This window comes from Saccoglossus kowalevskii, chromosome 13, assembly GCF_978046115.1.
Source record: "Saccoglossus kowalevskii chromosome 13, keSacKowa6.1, whole genome shotgun sequence".
NCBI lineage: Eukaryota > Metazoa > Hemichordata > Enteropneusta > Harrimaniidae > Saccoglossus > Saccoglossus kowalevskii.
Genome location: NC_140653.1, coordinates 37,273,006 through 37,299,765, shown reverse-complemented (window position 1 = coordinate 37,299,765; position 26,760 = coordinate 37,273,006). Strand labels below are relative to the sequence as shown.

The following is a 26,760-nucleotide window of genomic DNA, read 5'->3' as shown; positions in this document are numbered from 1 at the left end:
ACTCGCGAAACAAGGAATAAAAAAAGTTTGGCCTTAACGAGAACATTGCCTTTAGGCTTTTTTTTTTCTTTTAGTGATTTTAATCCCTTCGTGTGTAACGCTGGGATTTATGACATGTAGACAATAGTATAGAGAAACAAACATACATCATTTTCGATTTGGAGTTATATTTAAGCCGGGACAATTACATTGTTTTATGATACAAATTATGTTGCCTTCGTCGAAGAAAGTGGTGTTATTTAAATGTTTAATTCATTTATTTAAAAAAATCCTTACTATTTTCCCATGTTTACTGTTAAATGAGGCGCACTAGTACATGGCTAGTTTGTCTAGGTAGGTTTTCTGATTTTTGATTTTGATAAAATGACTGTCTTCGGTATGCTCTAGCTTTAATAGAGGCGAATCACAAATGTCTACATCAAAACATGTCTGGAAGGCAGGTCGTTTATGAAGATTGCAAACCTTCTTTGTCGCCGGATGTCTTGTGTTTCTCATTACTGTATATACTTGTAATGAGATGCTGAATTGTTCGAGTTACGGGCATCGAGTTACAAAAATTACCACGCCCATATTTTAGAAACCACACCCACTTCTGAGACGCCACTCCCAAATTGTAACTCAATGTAACTTCAATTTACAGTTAACAAAACTTCGAGTTACGGACAATATGAACGTCCACATTTAGTGACTCGAACTTTAATTAAAAGATAAGGGAACTTCGAGTTACGGGATTTATCGTTTTGTTTAACGTTCAAATTTAGTAACTCGAATTTTAATTAACTGTTAACTGAACTTCGAGTTCGATAATTATGTCGATATCATCTCCTTATAATACTTATACTCGCTTAATATATATTGAACGTATATACATTCCCTGAGATCAAAGTACCGGCAACATCAAATATGCGACGTGTTAACTACACAATAAGCCCTGCTTGTACTAGCAGTTTACGTGTCGTAACCGTCACGTGACCATGATTTAACTAGTGCGTATATTGATATCCGGTTGAGTGACGTCACATGATCGGGATAGGGAAGGTAAATGACCTTGTATGTTTTTATAAACAATGTCGGTCGTATGTTGAAAATCTTAAAAAAAGGTAAGATTTTAAACATTTTTCTGTAGTTAACTTGGATTAACCAAAAAATGTGATAGTAGAATTAATGCAGAGTTAAAGGGTTTCCTCCTAGCCCGAACGAACGCGGCAGTTATCGGAAACGTTCGGTTCACTGTTTATATTCATGACGTCACTGTCATATCCGCCATATTTAGTTCTAAACACAAAGTGGAACGGAGGAACGAACAGTGAACAGCTGCGGAAAGGCCTTCTACAATATTTGTAGTTTTTAATCAAATCGCACCCTTCTTGGCCGTGCTTATCAAGCACAGTTTTCTCCAGGACATGGCCTCAAACCCTATGAACAGCGCTGTCAGAGCGCTTAGCTTGGAATTGAAGAATTTACAGGAAGAACCAGTGGAAGGTTTTAGAGTGTCTCTTCTGAACGAAAGCAGTCTCTTCGAATGGGAGGTTGCCATTTTCGGCCCCCCAGAAACTCTCTATGAAGGGGGGTATTTTAAGGTAGTTATGTTCACATATGTATACGTTTAGTTAATGTGTCTGTCCGAATACAAGCGAATTTAAGCAATATAAGCCAACGTTTTAACTGAAATTCCGTTTGTGACCTGTTTCAACATAGGAGACAAACAACTGCGACGAATGCTATTTTAAAATACGACGTATAAACTATTGTCCGTTCAAAGACAATTGACGAACATTTCGTGATATCATTTTGATGAGATCTGCTCGTTTATAATAATGGCTGTTAAATTCGGTGTTTCTTTTTGTTCCGACCTTCTGAATTAATAAGACGACGGAAATAAAACGGGTCAAATAACAAGAGCTGGTGACAAAGGAAGGCCATGGCCTCGAATATGTTAGTGTCGTCACAACAAAAACAACCAGATCCCTTTAAAAATAGGCTCTTTTTGTTGGATTTTACTTCGAAATTTAAATTCGCTTGGTTCTATCTTTTAATTTTTTATAAGAAATGGGTGTTCGCGCATGTTAAAATTATTCGTTATTTGAGACCTCCCGTTGACTTTTTTCGACAAATTTCGAACAAAAGAGTGATGAGGCACATCCGTGGTTATTCACTGGCAACGTGAGTCATTGCTTTTTCTAAGGAATCCCTGCATGTATATATTTTTAGGGACTTCGCTATAGAATTTGTGGGATGTGTAATATAAATGTTTGTAGTTTTTTGTGGAAGCTATTGTGTTCTTTCTGTGTTATTTTATTATAAATATGCACATCATTAATAATGCAATGAGATTGGTCAGGGTCATTGTGTGTTTGAACATAGTGGTTTGCTCTGTATTTTGAAAAATCATTGGAATTATGAAACCATAGAAATTTTAAAATTAAATTTAATGATTCTGTAGGCTGAATTAAATGTGGTGTTTTCTTGTATTGTATTCTCACTGTTGGTTGTTTGGCAAGTAAGTTACAATTATTTGCTTCTGTTCTGTGATAAATCTTGGGTAGAAAGTACCGGCAGGTACATTTAGATGACTGATTCAGCATTCAATCTATTTTTTTTTTTCAATTTGATCTCCAAAAAAATGAAAATTTTAGTAATTTTTAAGTGGAGATTGCTCATTAGTATTATCCTTTATTTTGAATATTTTGTTGTCCAGTAAAACTGTATTGACCATTATATTTTATAAGCAAATTTGCACACATCATGTAAACAAGTACATAATATTATACAAGCGTTTCAAATGCAACATGTTCTGTGAAAGTTAGATCCTCTTGTGTTGATGCACAGACTGTGTTCAAAGATCATAATTCATATTCTGATATGATAATTATTTATTTTCTTTGTTTCGTAGGCACGAATGAAATTCCCACAAGATTATCCATATTCTCCTCCAACCTTCAGATTTACATCCAAAATGTGGCACCCTAATGTGTACGAGGTAAACAGTTTTATTTATAGTAGCATATTCAATATTATATAAATTGCTATAAGTACTTAACCAGTGGTTTAGTATACTCCCCAGCCCATACGAGTTGAAGTGTAGACCAGCTGTGGTAGCTAATTATTCTTTATAGCTGGTGTTAATTACTTTGTTAATGTCAATTTTTTCTCTGTTTCGTGAAATTTAAGGATACGTTTTAAAAACCTTAGAGAATTACTGTAAACCACTTAATTTTGTGATTGCCGATTTTTGCTAGTCGTATTTTCAATGGGGCCCTAAAGCTATCAAGTCTCAACTGCTTGTGTGTAATGTTTTCCTTACAGACTCCATTACATCACCAACTTTGAAAATTAAAAGGTTAACAGTAAAATGTTTCTTGCCTGTTAAAGGCTAGTTTCAATTACTGGTTTAAAAAAACAAAAAATGTATAGTGTAACAAGACATTGGGTGACATTAATTGTCCACAAAAATGGCTATTGCATCACAACGACATGCCGAAATCCACCATACACCAACACTTGCTGATGTTCAATTGTTGGATAAAAAAATAAAATTAAAATATTTACAATACTAGGGAAACGGACGTAAAATCTTCTGCGGAGTCAAAACCTTGCGTGAAAACTGTCATGGCGTTGTGTTATTTTTTCCACTTAGGGAGGGGCACAATGGATTACGTAAAGCAGATGAGATATTCATACAGTTATACAAACATAGCAATCCCCATTGGGTGGGTTGAGTCTAAATTTACCTTTCCTCAAACCTTAAAAAAAAATACTCCGTATGACAGTTTTTCACGATTTCCGGTGAAATGGACTGTGCGAAATTAGACGACCAGGTTGAAATGGGCCGTAATATTTTGCTACACAACGGCTATTCACAGTTTTTGTACTCAATTGCTCAAACGCCGGTGAGAAAAAGTCGAAATGGAAGACAACTATTGTAAATCGAAACAGGTTTCATTCAACTCTGAGCAGACAAGACGGGTCGATAAAAATTAAAACGAACCCTGACCTCTGGAAATACCTCATTCATGGAGTGCCATAGTACCAGAGGTCGCCGAGCACTGCCGTACAATGTACTTTGCGACATCGCTACAGATGCATGCTAGCTGACAAGGGGGTTTCTGATTAAGGTAACCGAGATGGCATCGCAGAGTGCATGATTTTTCCACGGTGTTTAAAAACAGCATCTCGTTGCCGATGTTTCTGTAATTTTCGGGGTATTTTTAAGTAACGGAGTATTTCAAGTTTGTGTATTTTGTCACTGAAAATTTAGTTATCGATGACAGCACGGCAATGGTCTGAATGGTGTTTATCTTTTACTACATCGCAATGGTATCAGCACGGTGATCGTTACAGCGAAATGACAAATGTATAATTAGTCAGTTTTATAATGCCTTCAGAGAAAAAATGCGTGAAAAAAAAATATTTAACAGTATTCCACTGGAAGCTGCCAGGCTAGAAGTTGTCGACATGTTGCGAGATAAGGGTGAAAAAGTTTACTTATCATTTTTTTGTATTCCGCTTGCATGCTGGAAGCGTCTACGTCTTGTCTTTTTTTTAGCTCCGCTGTCGACTTTGTCGAGCGAAGCTTATCATATGAGTGATTGTCCGGTGTCGTCCGTGTCAATGTTTTACTTTTTCGACTTCTTCTTGAAAACTACAAGCCTGAATGCTTTGATACTTCGTGTATATGTACCTTGGGTAGACCTCTCTCAGATTTGTTCATTTCATGATGATATCTTCAATTCTCTAATTTTGGTGAATATTTTTGTCATTTTTGGTAAAAAGTGATATTTTCGACTTCTTGTTAAAAACTGCAAGTCCAATTGCTTTGATATTACATATACACATGTATAGGTACCAGTGTTCTCCCCAGCATTCAATTTGTGTGTGTGGCCGCCACGCTGCTTTTCCTGCCCGCCACTGTGGTCTCGAGCCGCCACGGTGATTAGTAAGACCGCCACAGTGCTTTTTTCATTGTTCATCCTGTGAACTGTATTACGAAATATAGAAAGAAATACGTAGCTATCAGGGATCTTGCCACGCTTCCGACAGGACTATTGTCCGACGTACCGACCGACACGCATCCTGCCAGTCGCGGATTATAATTTGTAAACATTAGACATAGTCGCACGATGTGGTAGTGGCTTATAAACAATACAAGTTAATTTTGTAAAATTAGCACCTCTTTGTTCGTAAGTAAATACTTTAACGATCGACGCAGTCTATAGATTGAAAGCTAACATTTTTTCAAAATCAATTCCACCCCGATATAACATTGGCAAAGCGGATTTCACGATCTGTTTACGCTACTCAAGAAAAAAAAAAACGTGTTTATTGCGTGATTGGGTAAAATACATTTGAACTTTTATCATCGTGAATCATGTAACAGTGTTCTCCCCAGGCTCAGAGGCAAGCATGGCGGTCTAATTTTCATGCTAATTTGCATACTAATTTGCATAGTTTTTAGGATTCACTCTCACAAAAACAAACATACAAGACAGTATTAAAATGCAGTGTTCTCCCCACATAGAACAAAGCATGGCGGCACCGCCATGTTTGGCGACCTGGCCGCCACGCTTGGGCTCGGACCGCCATGCTTACAACTTCACCGCCATGCTAATAGGATGCATTGTTTACATCCATTTGACCCACTCACACGTAGCACTGCATAAATTACACCGTCAACGCCATGGCGGTTTGAACTTGCCGGGACGAATTAAACAGTCCCATTGTTAAACACGTGTAAAGTACAGACGCTGTCAATGGGGAACAAATTGTCACTCGAGTTGCAAACACAGAGATGCACATATGACAAAACATGTAAAGGAAAAAAAGGTGATGCCGCCCGGCTAAAACGTACAATCACCGCTAGCACAGCACAGAAACGGAAGCGTGTAGAAACACAGAAACGGCGTGAGGCTGGTTTTGATGAGTCGTGGAAGAAGATATTTCCCTGGTTGAGGTCAACTTCAGATTGTTCAGGTATGATTTCGTAATTTTAGAAATAAAATGCCAGTAGGCGTTTGTTTTGCCGATCGTAATAACACCGAACATGGTAGGCCTACACCGATTTCAATCAACATCTTAGGCGTAAGGCTGGTATAGACACGGCATGAAAAAAAAAACATCATTCGTTACTGTCAACTATTTTTAGATTATTTATGCATATCTTCATAGATTAATGGGTACGCGTATGTTATAATTTGTTCAAGCAAAAAAAAAAATCAAATTTTTGTATTCTTCCGGTCACATGTTGACCTGTGTGGGTATTTCCAAGATGGCGGCCTCTCAACGTCTTGTGAACGACAGCTGCTATCGTCACGAGCTATGATCGATGGAATCCCGATTTGTATACATAATTCTATCGTTACGTTTTAATTTTAATTGAATAGTGACCTCATGTTTTTTTCCTCGAAATTCCCGAGTCCTTGTCAAAACCAACATGTAAACAACATGTTTTGCAGACGGTATGCTAACCATACGGCACTGGGTTCCCGATAGCGACACAATTCAATCGTTATGTTTACATTTATTTGAACCTCAATCCTCATTGTGTTTTTTTTTTTTATTTTTCATTTTTTCCCACTAGGAATGTTGTGCAGTTTATGCTCAAAGCACGTCTATGACAAGTTTAACTACAGTAAGGCAGCCAATTGACCCTAACCAGGGAAATGTCTTTTTCCACGATTCATCAAAACCAGCCTCACGCAGTTTCCGTGTTTCTACACGTTTCTGTGCTGTGCTAGCGGTGATTGTACGTTTTAGCCGGGCGGCATCACCTATTTTTCCTTTACATGTTTAGTCGTATAGATCTTGGTGTTTGCAACTTGAGTGACAATTTGTTCTCCATTGACAGCGTCTGTACTTCACACGTGTTTAATAATGGGACTGTTTAATTTGTCCCGGCAAGTTCAAACCGCCGTGGCATAGACGGTGATAATTTATGCAGTGCTACGTGTGAGCGGGTCAAAAGGATGTAAACAATGCTTAAACAAGTTGTAAGCATGGCGGTCCGAGCCCAAGCGTGGCGGCCGGGTCGCCAAGCATGGCGCCATGCTTTGTTCTATGTGGGGAGAACACTGTGTAAAAACTCTTCTTTCAAGACTTCTTTTACCTTTTAAAAATTGCTTATCACCCATTTCGAAAACCATCATGCAGTTTTCATCTGAAATCCATACCAACACATTGTGCTACGACATCGCTTTACTTCCGCAATGTAATTTTTATGATCACTACCATTCGGAAAACTTCGGGTTCTGCCGGCATTACCATGCGGTATTCTGATTGGTTAATGGCGTTTTTGACCCATCGGGTCAAAGGACACATGCCAGTCAACTAATACGTCACAATTATCATGGCGGTCTTTGTTTTTCACCGAAGCAATCGAGTGATCAAAAATAATCGCTCAAATTTTACGTTTATTTCATATAAAAAAATAAGTAACATTTTTTCATGGCATGACTGAGTATGAGGAATTATTGGTATAACCAGTGTATAACATCGTGAAGTAAGTTAAGTCACGTCGTAACTTTGATCGTTTGGAAGTGTTATTTGTTCGTTCATTACTGTAAATGTAAACGTTGTAGAAGCTGATGGTACGAATAATGAACAATTTTTTGAAGGAGAATGTTTTTGTAGTAAATAAGATCATGGAAGTCGAGAACATATTCCTGGCTGAAACGTTTCAAATGCGTTTCATTTAGCCTTTTACAATTTATTTGTTTGTTTGTTTTTAATAGTCTGCTAGTCTGCAGCATTTCCATTTCGATTTGACAATTTTTCATTTTTAAATTCAAACTCTTCTAAATTGTGAAACGTAATATTTTGACTCCAATAGAAAAAATATTTGCACTGTGACTGAGCTCATTAATATCCCAAAAGAATTGTGTTGATAACACTGTATGAAACAAATAAATATGTGCCACATTGTTTTTGAAAATATATGTTGTTTTTTATGTGGATGTAAATATGCTTTGGTCATTCTCTATTATTATGTAAATGATATGCAAATGATATGCAAATTAGTCCGCCACAGTGGTTTAAATTCCTGGGGAGAACACTGATAGGTACTACATGTGGACCGCTCTCAGATTTGTTCATTTTGTGGTGATATCTTCAATTATCAGCTTTGTTAGTCCAAGAAAATTGCTCAGCCTTGAATGTGTCTGAATCCCTCATTAGTATGCAAGAATGTAGGAATGTACCAAGAAAATTGTTTTTCTGGAGTAATTTGTAATGTATTGTACTTATGAAAGGTCAAAAAGTGCATGGAGATTTTATGAAAATGTGTGGATGTTAACAGAATGTCATGTGGTCACAGTTACATAATAAATGATGGACTATTTTGGGCGTAGCTATAAAATGTGTCACCGAAGTACTCACACGTGTGCATGATTCTAATAGTTTGTGCTGTGAAGAAACTCCATTAGAAAATAAGTATTGTGTAATTTGTAGTGAGAATGTATTTAAATAGATTTATGTTTATGAATCTTGTTTCTTTTCAAAGTGTATTTATATAATTAAAAATTGTTTATAAAAATGTTCTTTATACTTTTTCGATGGATTGAATTTAGAAATGAGTTATTTTGTTATACCATCACTCGAATTATGTGTTGCTAATTTCTGATAGTTTAGGCTTTGTGTCCTTGCGAACGGGAAGACATTAAACTGTTGAACAGTAGACATCGATAAAAGCGAACGTATTTCGAAAGTTGTGAAATCATGGTACTGTTTTGGCATTATACGACTTGCAGCTTCCTTTTGATGGATTTTATGTGACTGGCCATGTTATCGAACTGTAGTATTATGGAAATCTGCCCCGGAAAGTTTAAATTGCCATTTTCATGTTGCGTTTAGCGTGGAGTAGTCATCTTAAGTATGCACAATTGTTCGTCTTGTGTTCCCTGGTGCATTTAAAAATCCCTTTTGAATTTGGGGGACTTTGTGTGACTGACCGTGGTGTTTGTAAACTTTAGTCGAACTGTAGTATTGTTTATTAAATCTGTCTCAACGTGGAGTTGCCATTGTCTCTCATTTAAATACGTTTGTGCCTCAACGAGGACTGAAAAGTGATTTCCGTTTACTTCGTCTGTTATAAATCAACTGTGTTAGCTTCCTTCAAACTTCCTATTGCCATCGGGATTATGTCTACTACACTCGGCGGTGTAGTTTGTATCGATCTTCTTGTATGAAACCATGGTTACTTTTTTAGTAACCGTGATGAAACGCACCCGAACCCGGAAATTGACGGCAAATGGGAATGGTCTCTGCATAATTTCTTACCTTGTTCTTGACCTCAGTACGCTTGGCTATGAACTTCCACATACCCACGCTTATGGGAATAGTGCATCATGGGTAATACTGTATTGATTGAGGTGTCGTAATGCCTGTTCGACTACATCGCTCGTGTTTCTCTTCCTGTCTTAAGCCTACTCATGTTTTTTGAGAAATTTGGTCATAAATCGCATGACAATGTTCATTGGTTTATTATGTAAAATCATGAAGCTTTTGTCCCATGGCACCATAAAATAGCAATATTTTGTGACGTATTTTGAGAAACTTGTACTACATTTTTTCAAAAATAGCTATTTTTAGAACAATTCCATAGAGCGCAATGTTAAACAAAAATTGCATTTTTCAACACTTTTTAAAACCCAGATTTTTGAAAAAATTCAGGAAAACAAAAAGTAGGCCATCATTAACAATATACATTGTATTATTTTTTCAGCCTATGTCACCAGCCTACAATTTGAGATATGGCATAATATCTCTGCCATAGGAACCTATGGTAAAAGCACTATAATACTGCCAAAATGGCAGTTATCCACTAAAATACAACCATGATTTTCTTGAAAATTAACCTGGTGACCCCCATTTTTTTCAAAGTCAATATTCTTATATTGCCCTGAAGTACAATATATTAAAAAATTAAGAAATTCTGGGTTTTTGAAATCATAAGGCATCTACCTTAAAGTTCTCTGTTTTTGACTCCCATGTGCGAAGCACAAAATGGGAGTCTTTGCAGTTAGTGTGTCTGTATGTGTGTATGTGTGTATGTGTGTCAGACTGTTCCACTGCTATCTCAAGAACCATACATCGGTTTTTGATGAAACTTGGTGCATAGATGCTCTGGGCCAATGCGCAGATTTGATTAGGTTTTGGTAAAAATCCATGCTCGTTAATTACCTAATTTGCATGATAATTAGCTAATTTTTAGCTGTTCTATGACTGTTCCACTGATATCTAAAGAACCACTCATTGGATTTTGATGAAACTTGGTACATGGATGCTCTGAACATATGCGCAGATTTGATTAATTTTTGGTAAAAATCCGTGCATATTAATTACCTAATTTGCATGATAATTAGCTATTTTTTAGTGGTTCCATGACTGTTCCACTGATATCTAAACAACCACTCATTGGATTTTGATGAAACTTGGTACATAGATGCTCTGAACTAATGCTAGGTTTTGATTAGTTTTTGGTAATAATCCGTGGATACTAATTACCTAATTTGCATAATGATTAGTCAATTTTCGGTTTTTCCACTGATATCTCAAGTACTAATCATCACATTTCAATGAAACTTGGTACATAGATGTCATACGACACTGCACAGACCTGATAGTTTTTATGGTAATATCAGTACATATTAATTACCTAATTTGCATAATTAATTAATTTTCAGCATTTGATATAAGTAGTTAGCATTACATTTCAATGAAACTTGGTACTTACATACTCAAGGACTATGCAGAGATTGATTGTTTTCGATAAATATTTGTGCATATTAATCACCTAATTTGCATAATTAGTTAATTTTCAGCTTTTCCACGGGTATCTCAAGTACTAATCATCGCATTTCAATGAAACTTGGTACATAGATCCTTTAGGACTATGCAGAGACCTGATTAGTTTTAGGGTAAATAATTGTGCATATTAATTACCTAATTTGCATAATTAATATTCAGCTTTTCTACTGATATCCAAAGTACTAATCATCACATTTCAATGAATCTAGAATTATGCAGACCCAATTAGTTTCCGGTAAATATTTGTGCATATTAATCACCTAATTTGCATAATTAACCAACTTTCACACTGATATCTCAGGTACTATACATCACATATCAATGAATGTACATGGATGCTGTAGGACAATAGACAGACCTGAATAATTGTGGGTTAAAATCTGTACATATTAATTACCTAATTTGCATAATTAACCAATTTTAAGCTTTCACACTGATATCTAAAGTACCGTAAAAACTCCAAAATTTCGACCGGTTTTAAATAATTGGTGTTAGAAATGTGACGTGTTTTTAGAGTCAAAATTAAGGTGCATTTTCGGACGGTCGAATTTTTCAGAATAGAAATCAGCAAAAAAAAAATGGGGATGATAGACAGTGTGCTTCATTAGTTTTTAAAAAATGCAATGTCCGTCAATTGACGTAAACTTCCTCATGTTTCACGGTAAAAGCAAAGGTCGTGGCCGAGTTGTAACTCAAAATCTAAACAAAGTCATCAATCAGTGAGTATTATGACAAGCAAAACAAAACATCAAGACGCGGAGAAGAGGTCAGCGCAAAACTAATAGGTCAAAAGACAAAGCTGTCTCGCACTACCTAGGAAAACTTGCGAATGTTCGAAGTACAGGTACCCATTGGACAAAAGATACATGGAAGTTTAGCAAACGATCTCCCCGACCCAGTGCAATGTATCCGGTTAGAATCAAAGCTCACGTGTCCCTTATTTGAGGGACCAAATTCTGCCGTAAATTCGCCCTTGGATTAAAAAATAAAATGGGATTTAAGAAAATAAAATGGGACTTTTAAGGTGTATTTTGGCATCATTTTTCGGACATTTCAATCAATCCTGCCGGCTAAAATAGAGTCTAAGTTTTACCGTAGTCATTGACGTCTGTCTATTCAAGAGTACACGTGTATGATTTTTATCGTGACTAGCGTGAGCGGGTAAGCTTCCTTTCGAGAATGAGCTGTTATCACTGTGAACAATGTTAAATTATTCTTCAGATGACCAGTTTATTTTTTAAAAACAACTAATTTTTTTATTTAAAAAAAATCATGCCGTTTTCGCATCAAAATCCAAGCCAAAATATCGTACTACAACATCAATCTCTTCCGCATTGCGTTCAATAACATTAACATATTTAAATAAGCTATGGTAATTTGAACACGTTGGCATCATCCAGGTTTTTGATTGGTTAATTAGCGATTTGACCTATTTGACCTAAGAGAACATGGCGGATATCCTACAGCATCAAACGTTTATGCGAGACCGGAATCATTCGCTTACGATGAAACTAAGTTGACTTTTATTTGTATTTCATAACCATTCAACAAATTTATTTTGTGTACATTATTATAATCACTACTGAGTACAGTAATAATCAACAATTCAGAAACGCAGCATGCCGAGATTTTTGTGTTCGTTTTTATTTGAAACTTTGTTTATTTAGAATATATTTTCGTTACCAATAAAATAAAAATCTTTCAGTCAATCAGAAACCCGAATTCATGCCTTTGAGGAAGGTCCCGTTTGAACGCTCACATCGTTTTTTTTTTCGTTTGGGGGAAAACTAAAACTGGTCGCAATTTTCGAATAAGAATGAGTCGGCAATTTTTAGTGGAGTCGAAAATTTGGAGGTAAATAAAACACCGAAACCAGGCAAATAAATAGGCGGTCGAATTTTTAGAGGGGTCGAAATTTTGGAGTTTTCACGGTACTAATTATTCCATTTCAATGAAACTTAGTACAAAGATGCTCTAGGACAATGTACAAACCTAATTAGTTTGGGGTAAAAATCTGTTCATATTAATTCCCTAATAAGCATAATAATTCATAATTTTTTGGTTCTAATCACATTTCAATTAAACTTGGAGACAGATTTTCTGTTACATTGCGCAGACCTCATTAGTTTTACACTCAAATCTGGTCATATTAATTTTCTGATTTGCATAATTAGTTTTCAGCTAAGTAATTTCGAATTATATTTAATGTGTCTCCAATACTCTCAGCACATGGGAGTTCTTTCTAAGCTTTCTTTGATCTTAGATTTTTTTTTATTTCAATTAAACAGCGATTTGGCTGTGACCATGCATTTAGTCATTGTCGATTGTTTTTCTCGAATTGGTTGATTGTCATAGCAACATACGCTAAGTACAATTAAACGTCCGGAGTTGAACAGTAGTCATTTCTAACATGATTATTTAATTTAGTTTAATTCCTTCAGTTAAAAATTGAGTTTCCAAAATAAATAAATAATACGTACCCTCATGTATACTTCAAGTTTTCATTAAAACAAAGTCAAAGTCTTTGAAATTGCTCTTCTGTCTGTTCGCCAATCCATTGCTCCAAAACACACTTATTTTCCCAGCATCGAGATGGCTCTGCCAACTCTTGTCTAATGATATCTTTTGTTCTTTAATTGAAATGTGCATTGCTAACAGCGGAGCTATCTCAGCCGACTGGCTGCTTGTTTAGAAAAATGTGGACCAACAGATCGCCCAGGCAATGTTATGGCAGATATTACGAAGCCAGTCTTGTCTGGACAAATAACCCTGCATTGATAAAAATGGTTTCAGAAAATGTTTAGGAAAAATAATGTTTCGCGTTGACCAAATATAGTCGCGCAAAGTATAAATTCAAAGTGTTGCATTTTACGTGTACAAGAACATGCACTAAGAAGAAAAAGCAAGCCAAAGACGAAACAGGGTGCATCATGGACATGACACAACACACGCTGCGCATCAACTGAGTGATCAGCGACATCATTTTGGGACGCAATTGAACTTCAAGTACTTATTTGCAAAACTTCTATGCAACGAAGCTGACATCAAGTGTGTGTTGACTGAAGTTTGACCTCAAGTCCCTGCGCATCAATCTAGTAAAATTGTTAATATATCCAACGGTACTGTAATTACGCAACTTGTATGCAACTACGTACTGGCTTTGAATATATCAAAGTTGTTTACTTAGTGCACTGCTTTTTTAATTACGCAAATTTGTTTACAATATTGTACCAGCTCTGAATATTTCAACTTCGTAATGTATTGCTTTCATGATAATTAGTTTTTTTGTTTTTTTTATTGTTAGGGCACTGACCCGGGCTTTTGGGTCTGTGAATATTTCAATATCACAGTCTTGATAATGCAGTGCATTCATAATAATTACACAAACATAAACATACCATATGTAAAATTAAATTTTACTATAATATAATAAACTGGGCAGCGCACTTTGATCGCATTTATTCACATACATTTCAACTGAACTCTAATAATCATGCGTTTACATGTGACATTGGGCAATGACCTCCAGAGTTCATGTACTGATATTTAAATTCGGGCCACTCAGCTTGATGCAAATCAATATACATGTAGTTACTTGTCATTTGTTCAAAAAATCTTTCAACTCTCAGTGTTCTCCACGAGGGGTTTCAACAGGGCGCCGCTCCCTGTTATCTGAAAATGGTGCCTTGTTTAAATTGTCAGCGCCTTGTTATATTTCCTGTGCGCCCTGCATGGTCCCTTACAAAGAATTGTTTACAAAACAGGCCAACACTCATTATCTTCGAAATGATTCATCGTGCTCAGGGTAACTGGTTCATTGTTTTAAGGTATAACTGTGAAAATTCTGGCTTGTTGTCATAGCAGGCCACCGTGAGGTGATAACACCACCGAAAAAAGTGTTTTCAACACGATTAAAAATGAACATGTGGCCTAGAAAAGTGCATTACCGTACCCACATTTTTACTGCCAGGGTGACGTCAAATATATAAAATCGTTATCGGTAAAACCATATGTTAAAACATAGACCCTCTAAGGTCTATAGTTAAAACCAAGCTCATGCCGTGACTTGTAGCGGCAACATCGTCACCGCCGAGTGGAACAAAGGCAGTTATGCACTTGCATGATCGGCAGCCGACGTACCATCACAGACATTGCTGATAACCAAGAAGTCCACACGAATGCTTGCTTGAACATGCAAATGTTTATATTTAAATGTCACTATTTAAAGTTGAATTTTCTTTAAATCGCGATTTAAAAACCCTGGTAAAACGGCCATGCTTTCAACTCGCATCATAAGTGGAGGAAATAAATTTATTTGTGTTTTTCTTGGAGCAAATATTCTGATTGGTTGTTTTTCGCGTCAATGCGTGGCTTTAGCCAATCAAAAGTATCGTTACATAGTATCAGGGTGCACACAGTAAAATGAAATGTTTCCGGCCGGGTCATAGCTGTTTGTTGTCAACGAAGCAGACATCAACAAACTTTCGATTCAAATGAAAATTATTCTTTTAAGTATGTATTTTGTTTTTTATACCTAATTATATTATTTTTGATAGTAACTATTAACTGCAGATCGAAAATTTTCTATTGTGTACATTTTGTTTCGTTTGATCATCTTTCTTTTTGGTGCCATTCATGCAAGTTTTTTTAATGAACCAATTACGAACGTTTGTGCGACATCATACATTTTATTTTGCTTCGTCCAAATAAATATAAATCATAAATATAAATTTTGGCTAAAAATTAAATAAAGCATGTATGTATCTATTTGGAAAAATAAATTAACAAACTTGTTACGTCTTTTTCCGGACGTGATCATTACTGGTAAACAAGTGATGTCACCGCTTGATGAATCGTGCAGCTAAAATCAGCTGATTGTACGTGCTGACGTTTACTTAATAATAGCTCTTCAAAATTCTCATTTATTTTGTAATAATAAATATATATTATGCATATGGAATAATGTGTAGATTAATAGATTTCTTTGTTTCCATTTTTCAACATCCTTGCCAGTGATTTACGTTACAAATGTGCCACGCCCACTTCACATTGGCGCGCCCTGTTTAATTTTCAAAATGTGGAGAACCCTGACTCTCACAAATATCATGGATGCAAAGAGTTAACTAGGGGTTAAATAAAAGGGAACGTCTTTCTTGGACAAAAAAACACGTCAGTACAAGATTATGTGTGCAAGGTTAGATTTATAGAACGTACATGACCGCTTAACTCTGTGTTTTTCACAATATTCGGTATAATGAAAATGTGACATGTGGTTAATGGCCCGACCAATCAAAAACATCAATTTACGCACCATAGGGCGGTTCACTTAAATGACATCATAGAATAAAATCACTTTCCAAAATGGCGGACACATGGTCGATGCAACCCTGTGGACCAGTGACGAAAAGCCCTGTACTAGGCTTTCCATCACGGAAATTTGTAATAGATGTGCTGAGCGATCGATATTTATCGACTAAGTAATAATCTTGCCCAACATATGTAGTGTCGTGGGGGATTTCTTGCAGGTCAAATCTTGACCGAACCTAAGCTGTGATGACGGAGATCATCTGCGATTGCGGCTACACCAAGTACTGATAACATAACTCAAACAAAATGTATATTTTTAATGTCTTCATGCAATATATTTTGAGTTATCCACTTTATTCTGCCCTGCGAATTAATAGAATACCACTTTAAACATGTTTTTAAACGCCGCGAATTAAAAGGATACATTTAAAAATTAGGGTTCGAAAATAAAATGGGTCCATGAATTAATAGAGACCGCAAATTAATCAACTTTTTACAGTAATCATATTCCTGAAATGGTTAAATTCCAGCTATATTACTATAAACAAAGCTATATATCTTAAATTTGATAACGGGGACTGTGCCATGCATGGCTTGTTGATGTTTGGGTTGACCAGATGCACACAAGTTGCATAAACATGTACATTAGTCATCAGGACATATACTGTTGATCTTTCTGGAGTCGCCATTTCTGCTGTGATCATGTTAAAATTGCAAAATTCATATGCCTCCTGATAAGAAAACATCCCATTGCTGATAAAGGTGCCAGTGAATAATATATTGCTCAAACAATGAAAATACTACGGTTTCAGGGTGTTTTATCTATCTACCAGCACAACAATCTCAACACAGCTACAGTACTTGTACATTAATTTCCGCCACCTCAAAAATGTAATATCAAGAAATACAACAAAAATGGCAAATGCCTACACATGGTTCTGTGGCGTTGGAATCCCCGCCAGTTGACAAATATGGGCATGTCATTTATTAATCATTTAAGTAAATGACCTTTGTTTGGTACTGACATCATGTCATGATTGGGTGTCAAAGGCTAAAGGTAGAGATATGCAAACGGCAAGAAATGACCAGTCCTGCAAAAAACTCAACACAAAAAGTACAAGATTGTATTCTCCTATACCTCAGCTCTCTGAAAATGTCAGTTATTTGCAACTGTCAAGCAATGCCCTAATCACAATTACCCCTTTGTAGCTGCTTTGAAGAAATTAGCAGTCAGCTGCTGATTGCTGAGACATATTACATGTGCTATCAATGGTTCTGATCATTTGTGCATTAGGTCACAAACATCAAAACATGATAGACAATTTAAAATTTTTTTCTTAAATATTGGTCCAAATACCACGACTGGTCTATTCTGAGGTGTATTAATTGCTATTAATTATTCATAATGTGACGTTACGGAACTTGGGAGTGGAACACTTCCAAATGAGGAAAGTAGGTGTGTACTTCGGTTCAGTCACATTTGCATTACAGTCCGAAAGTAGTCTTATTGGCTGGCAGCTTATGATTAATGCTATCATTACCATATTCTAAACATGTTGACATCTTGAAAGTCTTGCAGAACAGTCATGGAAATTTCGTGTCAACGCAAGAGATTCAAACTTGTTCTTTAATTATCATATAAAACAATAAAATTGCCATGACTGGGTCAGTCTAATTGGATGCTAATGTCATGTTGCATGTAATATTCAAGTCATGTTCTAATACTTAAAAATCTGTTGTGTAAAATTTAATGCTGAATGTATTTAATTTCTCTCCTAGAATGGTGATCTATGCATATCAATTCTACATCCACCAATTGATGACCCACAGAGTGGCGAGTTACCATCCGAAAGGTGGAATCCAACACAAAATGTTAGGTATGTTGTGTTGAAAAAATATAGCTACTGACATTTTATGATACTTTTTACCTTGGAAATATGCATTGTTTGTGTTCAATGAAGCAAATCATTTAACTTGTAATAATATACTTGGTAATGTATCTCCCAAGTTCCATGGGAATACTATACCGGGTTTCAAAACCAACTCATGGAGATTTTTTGCATAGTCTGAAATGATTTGCAAACCTACCAATAAAATCTTTACAGAAAACTCCTATGAACTGGGTGCCAAACTTTGATCAAGAACTGAAGCTAATAGAAAATCTGTTCAAAGTTATCAAATCAAAAACAATACATAAAAAATACATAAAAAGAAAAACGTTGCATCCACATTTTGAAAAGAAAATTGTTCTAAAATATATGTATTCTGTATTTGACAAACAGTTCATTTGACAAATGAAAATTCACAGGAATTTGTTTCAGCTATTAGAACAGAATAATAGAGCTTTTATAATAATAATTTAAAAACGCACTTCAAAAACAAAGATTGCAGTGTTTGAAGATGTAGATTCTTAGGAAGCAACAGTACTGTTGACTTCTCTCTCTCTCTTGCAACATGATAGCTATTCATAAAGGGTGTTTTTTTTTTTACTTTTAATATAATACAATAGTCACACAATGAATATATACTAAGGCAGTTCATATTTGTCTCGGTGAATCATTAATTTTTGACATACACCTGTACAAAATACTTGGACAAAAGCCAGCTAAGATTTTCTGTTACCTTGCATCTAAATGCAGCACTTTTTTTCTGTGATGAGACATTTGTTTTCATATTAAAATATCTGAATTACTTTGAATAAGGCTGGAAATTATGTCCCTTAATATAATTAAACAAATGAGGCACCAATGTTTTTGTAAGATATTTACATCTATCAAGGACATTAGTTAGACTGATTCCTTGCTGTTGGTTCAACCTCAAAACTTGTTTGTATTCAAAATTAATTATGACAATGCATATTTATATTGAAACAATCTATGATAAGGGAATAATATTATATAACATAGGGCAAGGTCACCAGAGTTCAACTATGTTTTATATTTAATTTTGAGACTGGTGTTCTCAGGCGTTTAAGCACAGAAGTTTTGCAAATCAAAAATTGACAGTTTCCAAATGATTTGAGTGAGGGAACTTGGGTTGCTGTTAAAAATTTGACAGTCAGACATCATTTAATCAATACCAAATTCTGAGGCTTTTGGTATCGTTCATTGTCATTTTGAGGGAAATTGTCATTGTCCTTAGCATTTTTCTGATACATGATACAGTCAGTTCAATCAGTTTTTCCTAATTTGTCCACCAAACATGGAATACTGTAGCCCAGTTTCATTTCACAAGTTTTTTTTGTACTTCATGTTTTCATTATTTTTTCAACTTTGCAGAACTATTTTATTAAGTGTAATATCTCTTTTGAATGAACCAAACACATTTTCACCAGCAAATGTGGATGCTTCAGTGATGTATCGCAAGTGGAAAGAATCTAAAGGAAGAGACAGAGAGTATGAAAATATCATTAGGTATGTAGTCTTGCCATCTCAATGAAGAAAACATGTTGGTAACAATTTTGACCACCAATGGTGTACTGCTTGAGACTATATGTATTAATATTCATTGTGTTCCCATTCTGAAACTGTTTAAAGCTGTAGGAACAGAGCATGCCCTATACCTCCTACATCATTCTACTTTCAACACAGGCAGTTGGACCACCCAAAACCAAAGAAACTATATCTAAAATTTTATTCATTTTCATGATGTCTTCAATTCTCTAATATTTTCGACTTCTTGTTAAAAACCACAAGTCCAATTGCTTTGATGTTATACCTATACATATTGACCTCTCTCAGACTTGTTCATTTCATGATAAGTTTCAAATGAAAACAAACCCAACTGTATTGTTTTGTATCTAATGATCCAGTAGCGCAATCCAGTCATGCTGCGTTTCACAATTGTTGTTGCAAATTACCTACTAGCGATTATAATAATGTGGAAAAAATAAATTTGTTGAATTATGAAATTCAAATAAGTTTCAACTTATTTCATCGGAAGCAAATGATTCCGAGCGTATTTTAAACGCTCGATGCTGTAGAAATGAATATCCCCCATGTTTTGACCTGGGATTGTTTGTGTTCTTTGACCTGACAGGTCAAATTGCTAATTAACCAATCAAAATGATAGATGATGCCAACGTGTTAAAATTACCATACAGTACTCATTTCGCCGAACCTCCCGCCCGCTTCCGGATTTCGATCGCTTTTTTTTCGCTCGCTTTGTTCAATTCGACCGCGCAATTTCCGCTTTTTTTCCGACCGCGCAAATCCGGAAGTATCCGCTCGCGCAATCGCTCGCTCGCTCGCTCGCCTGACAGCGCAACCGCCCACATTTACAGTTCATTACCTACTGTTTCATGTACAAGTGTATCATTTTTGTTTTTATGATGTTAAAATAAGAATAAATACAATCAGAAGTTTATAGAACGACCGTTGAAAAAAATACGGTGGATCACACGGCCATATAAAATTGGTAATAATACATACGCGTAGTAATAATGTCCATCATAAACAAGATCGAACCAAACATGTGAAATCAAATACGACACTGACACAGACACAACTAATATGAAATAAAACCATTCTATTTTTGGTGGAGAGCGAAAAATGTCTACTGTAGAGTACGGTATTCGTTGAGTAACCGTGTGTAGGGTGACGGTTGTCATGCACGCATGGTTTGGGTTTAACACGGGTCAAGTTGTAGTTATGTTAAAATTCGTGGCACCTATAACAATTGAAGAATATCTGCAGGAATAGTAAGACTGTGAAAAAAACGACTGATCGATTGTTATAGAATGACCGTAGTGTACAATTTGTCAAACAAATACAATACTTGCAAATGTAATGTCGGCCAGCGCCCATCTTACTTGTCCGAAGTTGTCGAAGCCGACATCACTGGAGATCGCGTTTTTTAACTAGGCGGCTGGCAAGCGGACTAACACGTTACATAAACCTGTTAAATTACAATTATGGTTTTTATGTTTGCGCCCAATGTCTCGTTATAAAATAAAGGATTCAAATTTTGCAGGGTATTCCGTTTTTTGCGAACTCTGGGCGAAATACTTTCATGAGCTGTACGTAGTTCACTTACAGCCAAAACAAAGTCAGCTTGAACATTAAGTTGTGCGACGCGACAAAACAAATGCTGCCAGTGATAGATTACGTGACTAAAAGAACAAAATAAACGCAATCAAAGGCGCCGACCACGCGCTTTGGAAATTAATAGAACGCGTTGCTAAGAGGAATCGCACCTGCATCTCGACGACGTCTCCGGACATGAGCAAGGTTTGCCGCGTCTTAGAAAAATTGAAAGTTAAAAAGGAATCAGTGTCAGGAACCATTCACAATGTTTGCATGAAAAATCCCACGCGAAAGCGTTTTTTTTTTCCTGTTACAAACACTATGATACCTGAATCCCGATTAATTCATAAATATGAATCGGTAAGGGTCAATTTCCTGCAATCCTTCAAGATTAAATTTGCCTCCGAAAATCTTTCTAACGATGAGCTGGAAGATTGCCATAATTGAGTGCCACCATTTCTGTTCTAAGATTTATTCAGTATAATAATACAAATGTTCACCCCAACAGAGGTGGACATACAGTTTTAGCGACCTGAAGAGCTCGTTGTCAAACAAGGCGAAGCACTACGATAAAGACTTTCCGTTCCAATAAATAATAATTCTCGTTCCCGACATTATGAAATTCTTTCGTTTTGGGGAAAAAAAACCTGGAAAAAAACCCTGATTTTGACAAAATAATTTAGAAATTGATATTAAGAATAATTCATAACGAAATCAATATGTACCCATATTATTTTTTCATAATTACTGATTACACACGAATATTACAGAAAAAAATAATTTGCTATATTATCTATATTTGCGCCTTTTATTTGTTTTGAATCGTGACTGAAAGGAGCTGGATGAAATTACAAACTATGTAGTGTGTTCGACAACTCATGTATGAACAACAATTTTAATAAATATGATTTTACTTGGTAAAATTACTGTATTTTTCTACATAAAAACAAAAGAATTTCATAATGTCTAGTATGTTATCATAGCGTTGTTGGTAATAGTTGAAAATGATACATCCACGTGAACCTGCTTATATGAGATCGAAGGAGTCTCTGTTTACAACAGCCGTATACATCTAACTGCGTCATCGCTAAGTTTCCTTGTGGACCACGAGCCCTGTTGCTTGTTTGCACGTTATCATGTTCACACAATCGCAGACATTATTTGTAAGGGTGCCCTTTGAAATGGCACATTTTCTCGATGTTTTAGCGAGTACTCCGCGGGTATATGGCTTGTTCTCACATCAGCATAATTTTCCTCGAGTTCACTCATCGCTTTCCCACATGCACTTCTCGTTCTTTGCTGCTAACTTTTTTGCACTCTAATATGTTGTTGTTTTTGTCTTTCTAAACATCGAGTTTATTTTTGACATTCAACGAGATCGCTTGAATTTTGAATTTGATGACGGTTCGAATTTATCCACTTTTACAGTGATCAACATTGCGTTCGAGTAGAGTTACTAGTAATTACAAGCCTGATTTACATTTTTCTTGCGGTGTTTTTTGTCAATGTATTAAATATAAGGGCTTTGGGAAATAACATAATTACATTGCGCGAGTGAAAGAGTTTGGTGAGACTGTCACAACACGTTTTATTTATTTCCAACGCGCGTGTTCGGCGCCTCTGATTGCGTTTATTTTGTATTTTTGTTTTCAAAATGTATCACTGGCTGCGTTTGTTTGTTTTCCTCAACAAATTAACTGTTCCGGGATCTCTTTCATTTTTCGCCCGGCTGCTGCCAATCCAATAATTCGTCGCCGCATGTACCCAGACAAGCGATTAATCGTCACAGTCATTATACTAGTAGTTTAAGTCCAATTGATTTGTAGAAATTCAGCTATGCGATAATTATATGTGCAGTTTTGTTTTGCGCACCCAGACACGAGCAAAAGTTAACCAATAGATTTTCTGAACTACAGCATTCGTATTACTTGTGCAAATTGAGTAAGGGTCATAGTGTGAGTTGCGTTCGCAAATAACAAAGTGTCAAATTATTTTGAGCGCCGTTCGGAATAAATTTAGTCAAAATCACACACAGAAACACACACACAACACACAAATACTAGTACTCAATACATATCGCGATTGACCAGTTATATAGTTGAACTACACACACAAGGACGTAAATATGTAAATACAGGTCACAGTTCGACTTGCGTAGCAAACGTTACAATGTGTCAAGTGATTTGAAGGCGTCTTTGTTCCAACGCAGAGAAGCAATAGGCGTTGTGTTTTGAATCGTCATTAAAACCTAAATTTATTACGAATAAAAACTTAAGTTTATATATACAATGTACGATCATTGTTACTCCAGCTGTCGGTTGGCAAGCGGACGATGTTTTTGAAGCCAGCCATAGCAGGAGCGAGCGAGCGAACAAAAGCGAGCGAGCGAGCGAACAAATGCGAACGCGAGCGAGCGGAAAAAAAGCGGTCGGTTTCCGGTCGGAAAGCAGCGAGCGGTCGGAAATTAAGCGATAAGCGGTCGGAAAAAAAGCGATAAAAGCGGGAGGTTGAGCGGAATGAGTACTGTAGCTCAGCATGGAAGAGATTTGCCGATGTTGTTGTACAATCTTTTGGCTTAGATATGATGGAAAAATGGCATGGCATGATTTGTTTTTAAACAAAAAAATTAGTTGTTTTCAAAAAATAAACTGAGCATTTGAAGGATAATTTAACATTGTTTACAGTGATACCAGCTCATTGTCAAAACAAAGCTTACCCATTCTCGCTAGTCACAATAAACTTCATACTCTTGAATAGGCGTCAATGACTGCGATGAAACTTTCGGAAAAGATTAAAATATGGAACTATAAACTTGAAAAAAATATTTCATATCTGCTCAGTAAAATATTTCGTTCACTACGCATGCGCAAACAAGTAGGTCTGCAGGGTGACCTTCGTTGTACCGGAAGTCGCGCAACGGGTCGGAGTTTAGCGAGTTTTCATCATTTTCACTGTCGTTTTTGGATTACTTCTTGTTTTTTTCAACCCTCAAAAAAATAAGGTTGCTTGGTTTGGTATGCTGTTTGTTGTCGCGATATCCCGACTTATTCCGTGTTTCCCTTCGATCGCCAGAAGTGGCAATGTTTTTGTGTTTTTTTCGTTTAATGTTGCTCATTTATCAGTGTTTTTGTCTTGGCACCATTGTTTTTTTTATGCTATAACACCTTAAAATAACACCTTAAAAAACTGATTTCTTGGTCCCATTTTATTTTTTTTCAAACCCTAACCCTAACTAAAGTAATGCTCATTTCATTTTATATAAAAATTAGTACATAGCTCTAGGACTATACTTAGATTTAATTAGTTTTTAGTAAAAATTGGGCATATTACCGGATTCTGCCGTAAATTTGCCCAGGGCCGTTAAACAGCAATTTGGGTTTTTCAAGTGTAAGCTTCATTTCAACAGTGAGCTGTTATCACTGTAAACAATGTTAAATTATTCTTCTAATGCTAAGTTTATCTTTTGAAAACAACTATTTTTTGATTTGAAAAAAAATCATGCCATTTTCCCATCAAAATCCAAGCCAAAAGATTGTACTACACCATTGGCAAATCTCTTCCGTGTTTCGTTCAATAATATTAACATATTTAAACAAGCTATGGTTATTTATTCATTTGTTTACGATGAAACAAAATTGCATTTTATTTGCATTTTATAACAATTCAACAAATTTATTTTTTGTGCGTTATTATAATCACTACTGAGTAATAATCAACAATTGTGAAACGCAGCATGATTGCACAACTGTGATCGTTTGCTGCTATGCAATGCAGTTGTGTTCGTTTTTATTAGCTCCGCTGTCGACTTTGTCGAGCGGAGCTTATCATATGAGTGATTGTCCGTCGTCGTCGTCCGTGTCAATGTTTTACTTTTTCGACTTCTTCTTGAAAACTACAAGCCTGAATGCTTTGATACTTGGTGTATATGTACCTTGGGTAGACCTCTCTCAGATTTGTTCATTTCATGATGATATCTTCAATTCTCTAATTTTGGTGAATATTTTTGTCATTTTTAGTAAAAAGTGATATTTTCGACTTCTTGTTGAAAACCGCAAGTGCAATTGCTTTGATACTACATATATAGGTACTACATGTGGACCTCTCTCAGATTTGTTCATTTTGTAATGATATCTTTAATTCTCTAATTTTGGTGAATATTTTTGTAATTTTTGGTAAAAAGTGATATTTTCGACTTCTTGTTGAAAACCGCAAGTCCAATTGCTTTGATATTACATATATAGGTACTACATGTGGACCTCTCTCAGATTTGTTCATTTTGTGATGATATCTTTAATTCTCTAATTTTGATGAATATTTTTGTAATTTTTGGTAAAAAGTGATATTTTCGACTTCTTGTTGAAAACCACAAGTCCAATTGCTTTGATATATTATACATATAGGTACTACATGTGGACCTCTCTCAGATTTGTTCATTTTCTAATGATATCTTCTGTTCTTTAATTGCCATGTGCATTGCTAACAGCGGAGCTATCTCAGCCGACAGGCTGCTTGTTTGAAACCTCGTTTAGAATATACTTTCGTTACCAGTAAAATAAAAAAAAATGTATTTGAAAAACTCTTGGTGACATTGTAATGAAATTTTAGGCGGTCTACTTTTTAATTCAGGAAGAAAAAAAATTTAGATTAGTTTCTGCAATACTTTCTTTCGTCTGGGTGGCCCAACTGATGGCGTTGAAAGTCTGCATAGTAGGATTTTTCAATGAAAATTTTTTTAATTATCTTACGAAATTTTGAACCCCAAATAAGTGTCCACCAGCCATGAAATCGCTCAGGGCGTTTTTTCGGATGGGCGAATTTACGGCAGAATCTGGTAATTATCTTATTTGCATAATATCAACATTATCAACCAAATACTTGTGTCTTTTGCAAGTCAGTTTACATACTGTAAATGCATTAATTATTCACCGGGTTTTAATTTTGTTATTTTCACTTTCAGGTAAAATTCTCTAAATTAAATCTGTGTAAAATAACAAAACTCGATGTGAAATTAAAACACAGTGAATATGCTTAAAATGTCAGTAGTTTTCTTCGTGAAAATGAATGTTGTGAATTCAAGGCGAGTGCTGCATAGCTCAGCACTCTACTAAAAGCGCTTGGAGAAAAGATTTGAAAACTTGCTTCAACTAATTTAATTTTTCATTGCAGGAAACAAGTTTCTGCTACTAAGGCAGATGCTGACAAAGATGGGGTAAAAGTGCCTTTAACCCTACAGGATTATTGTATCAAGACAAAAATTCAAACGCCACAGAATAGTACTATGGACATGGCAGATTTCTATGATGATGATTATGACCTTGATGATGATGACGATGACAATGAGGTTGATGATGATGATGATAATATTTATGACGATGACGATGATTCAGGCAATGAAGAATCATGATGTTGTCAAACTGAGATATAACAGACTCTTTCAAAATTTTAAAATAAATGTGTCCGATGGTCCTCCGACTTCCGTGGATGGCTGTAGAATCTCTTTGCTGGTTCCACTTAATATATCAGTTACTTTGCAATCATAATCAGAGTGAAATGATGGGAGCTGTAACAAAAAAAGCCTTCTTTTTAATGGTATAATATATAATAATAAATAAACTTGATGTGTATGGGA

At 35.7% G+C, this 26,760-nt stretch overlaps 1 protein-coding gene across 1 annotated transcript; it reads left to right on the top strand.

Annotated features, from left to right (window-relative positions):
- The first annotated feature begins 1,271 nt into the window (after positions 1-1,271).
- On the top strand, positions 1,272-26,760 carry LOC100378323 (ubiquitin-conjugating enzyme E2 R2-like). The gene is made up of 5 exons (XM_002736353.4): positions 1,272-1,580; positions 2,894-2,980; positions 17,887-17,984; positions 19,386-19,520; positions 26,298-26,760. Exons 1-5 carry the CDS (start codon positions 1,404-1,406, stop codon positions 26,533-26,535), a joined length of 735 nt encoding a protein of 244 aa, XP_002736399.4. The 5' UTR covers positions 1,272-1,403; the 3' UTR covers positions 26,536-26,760.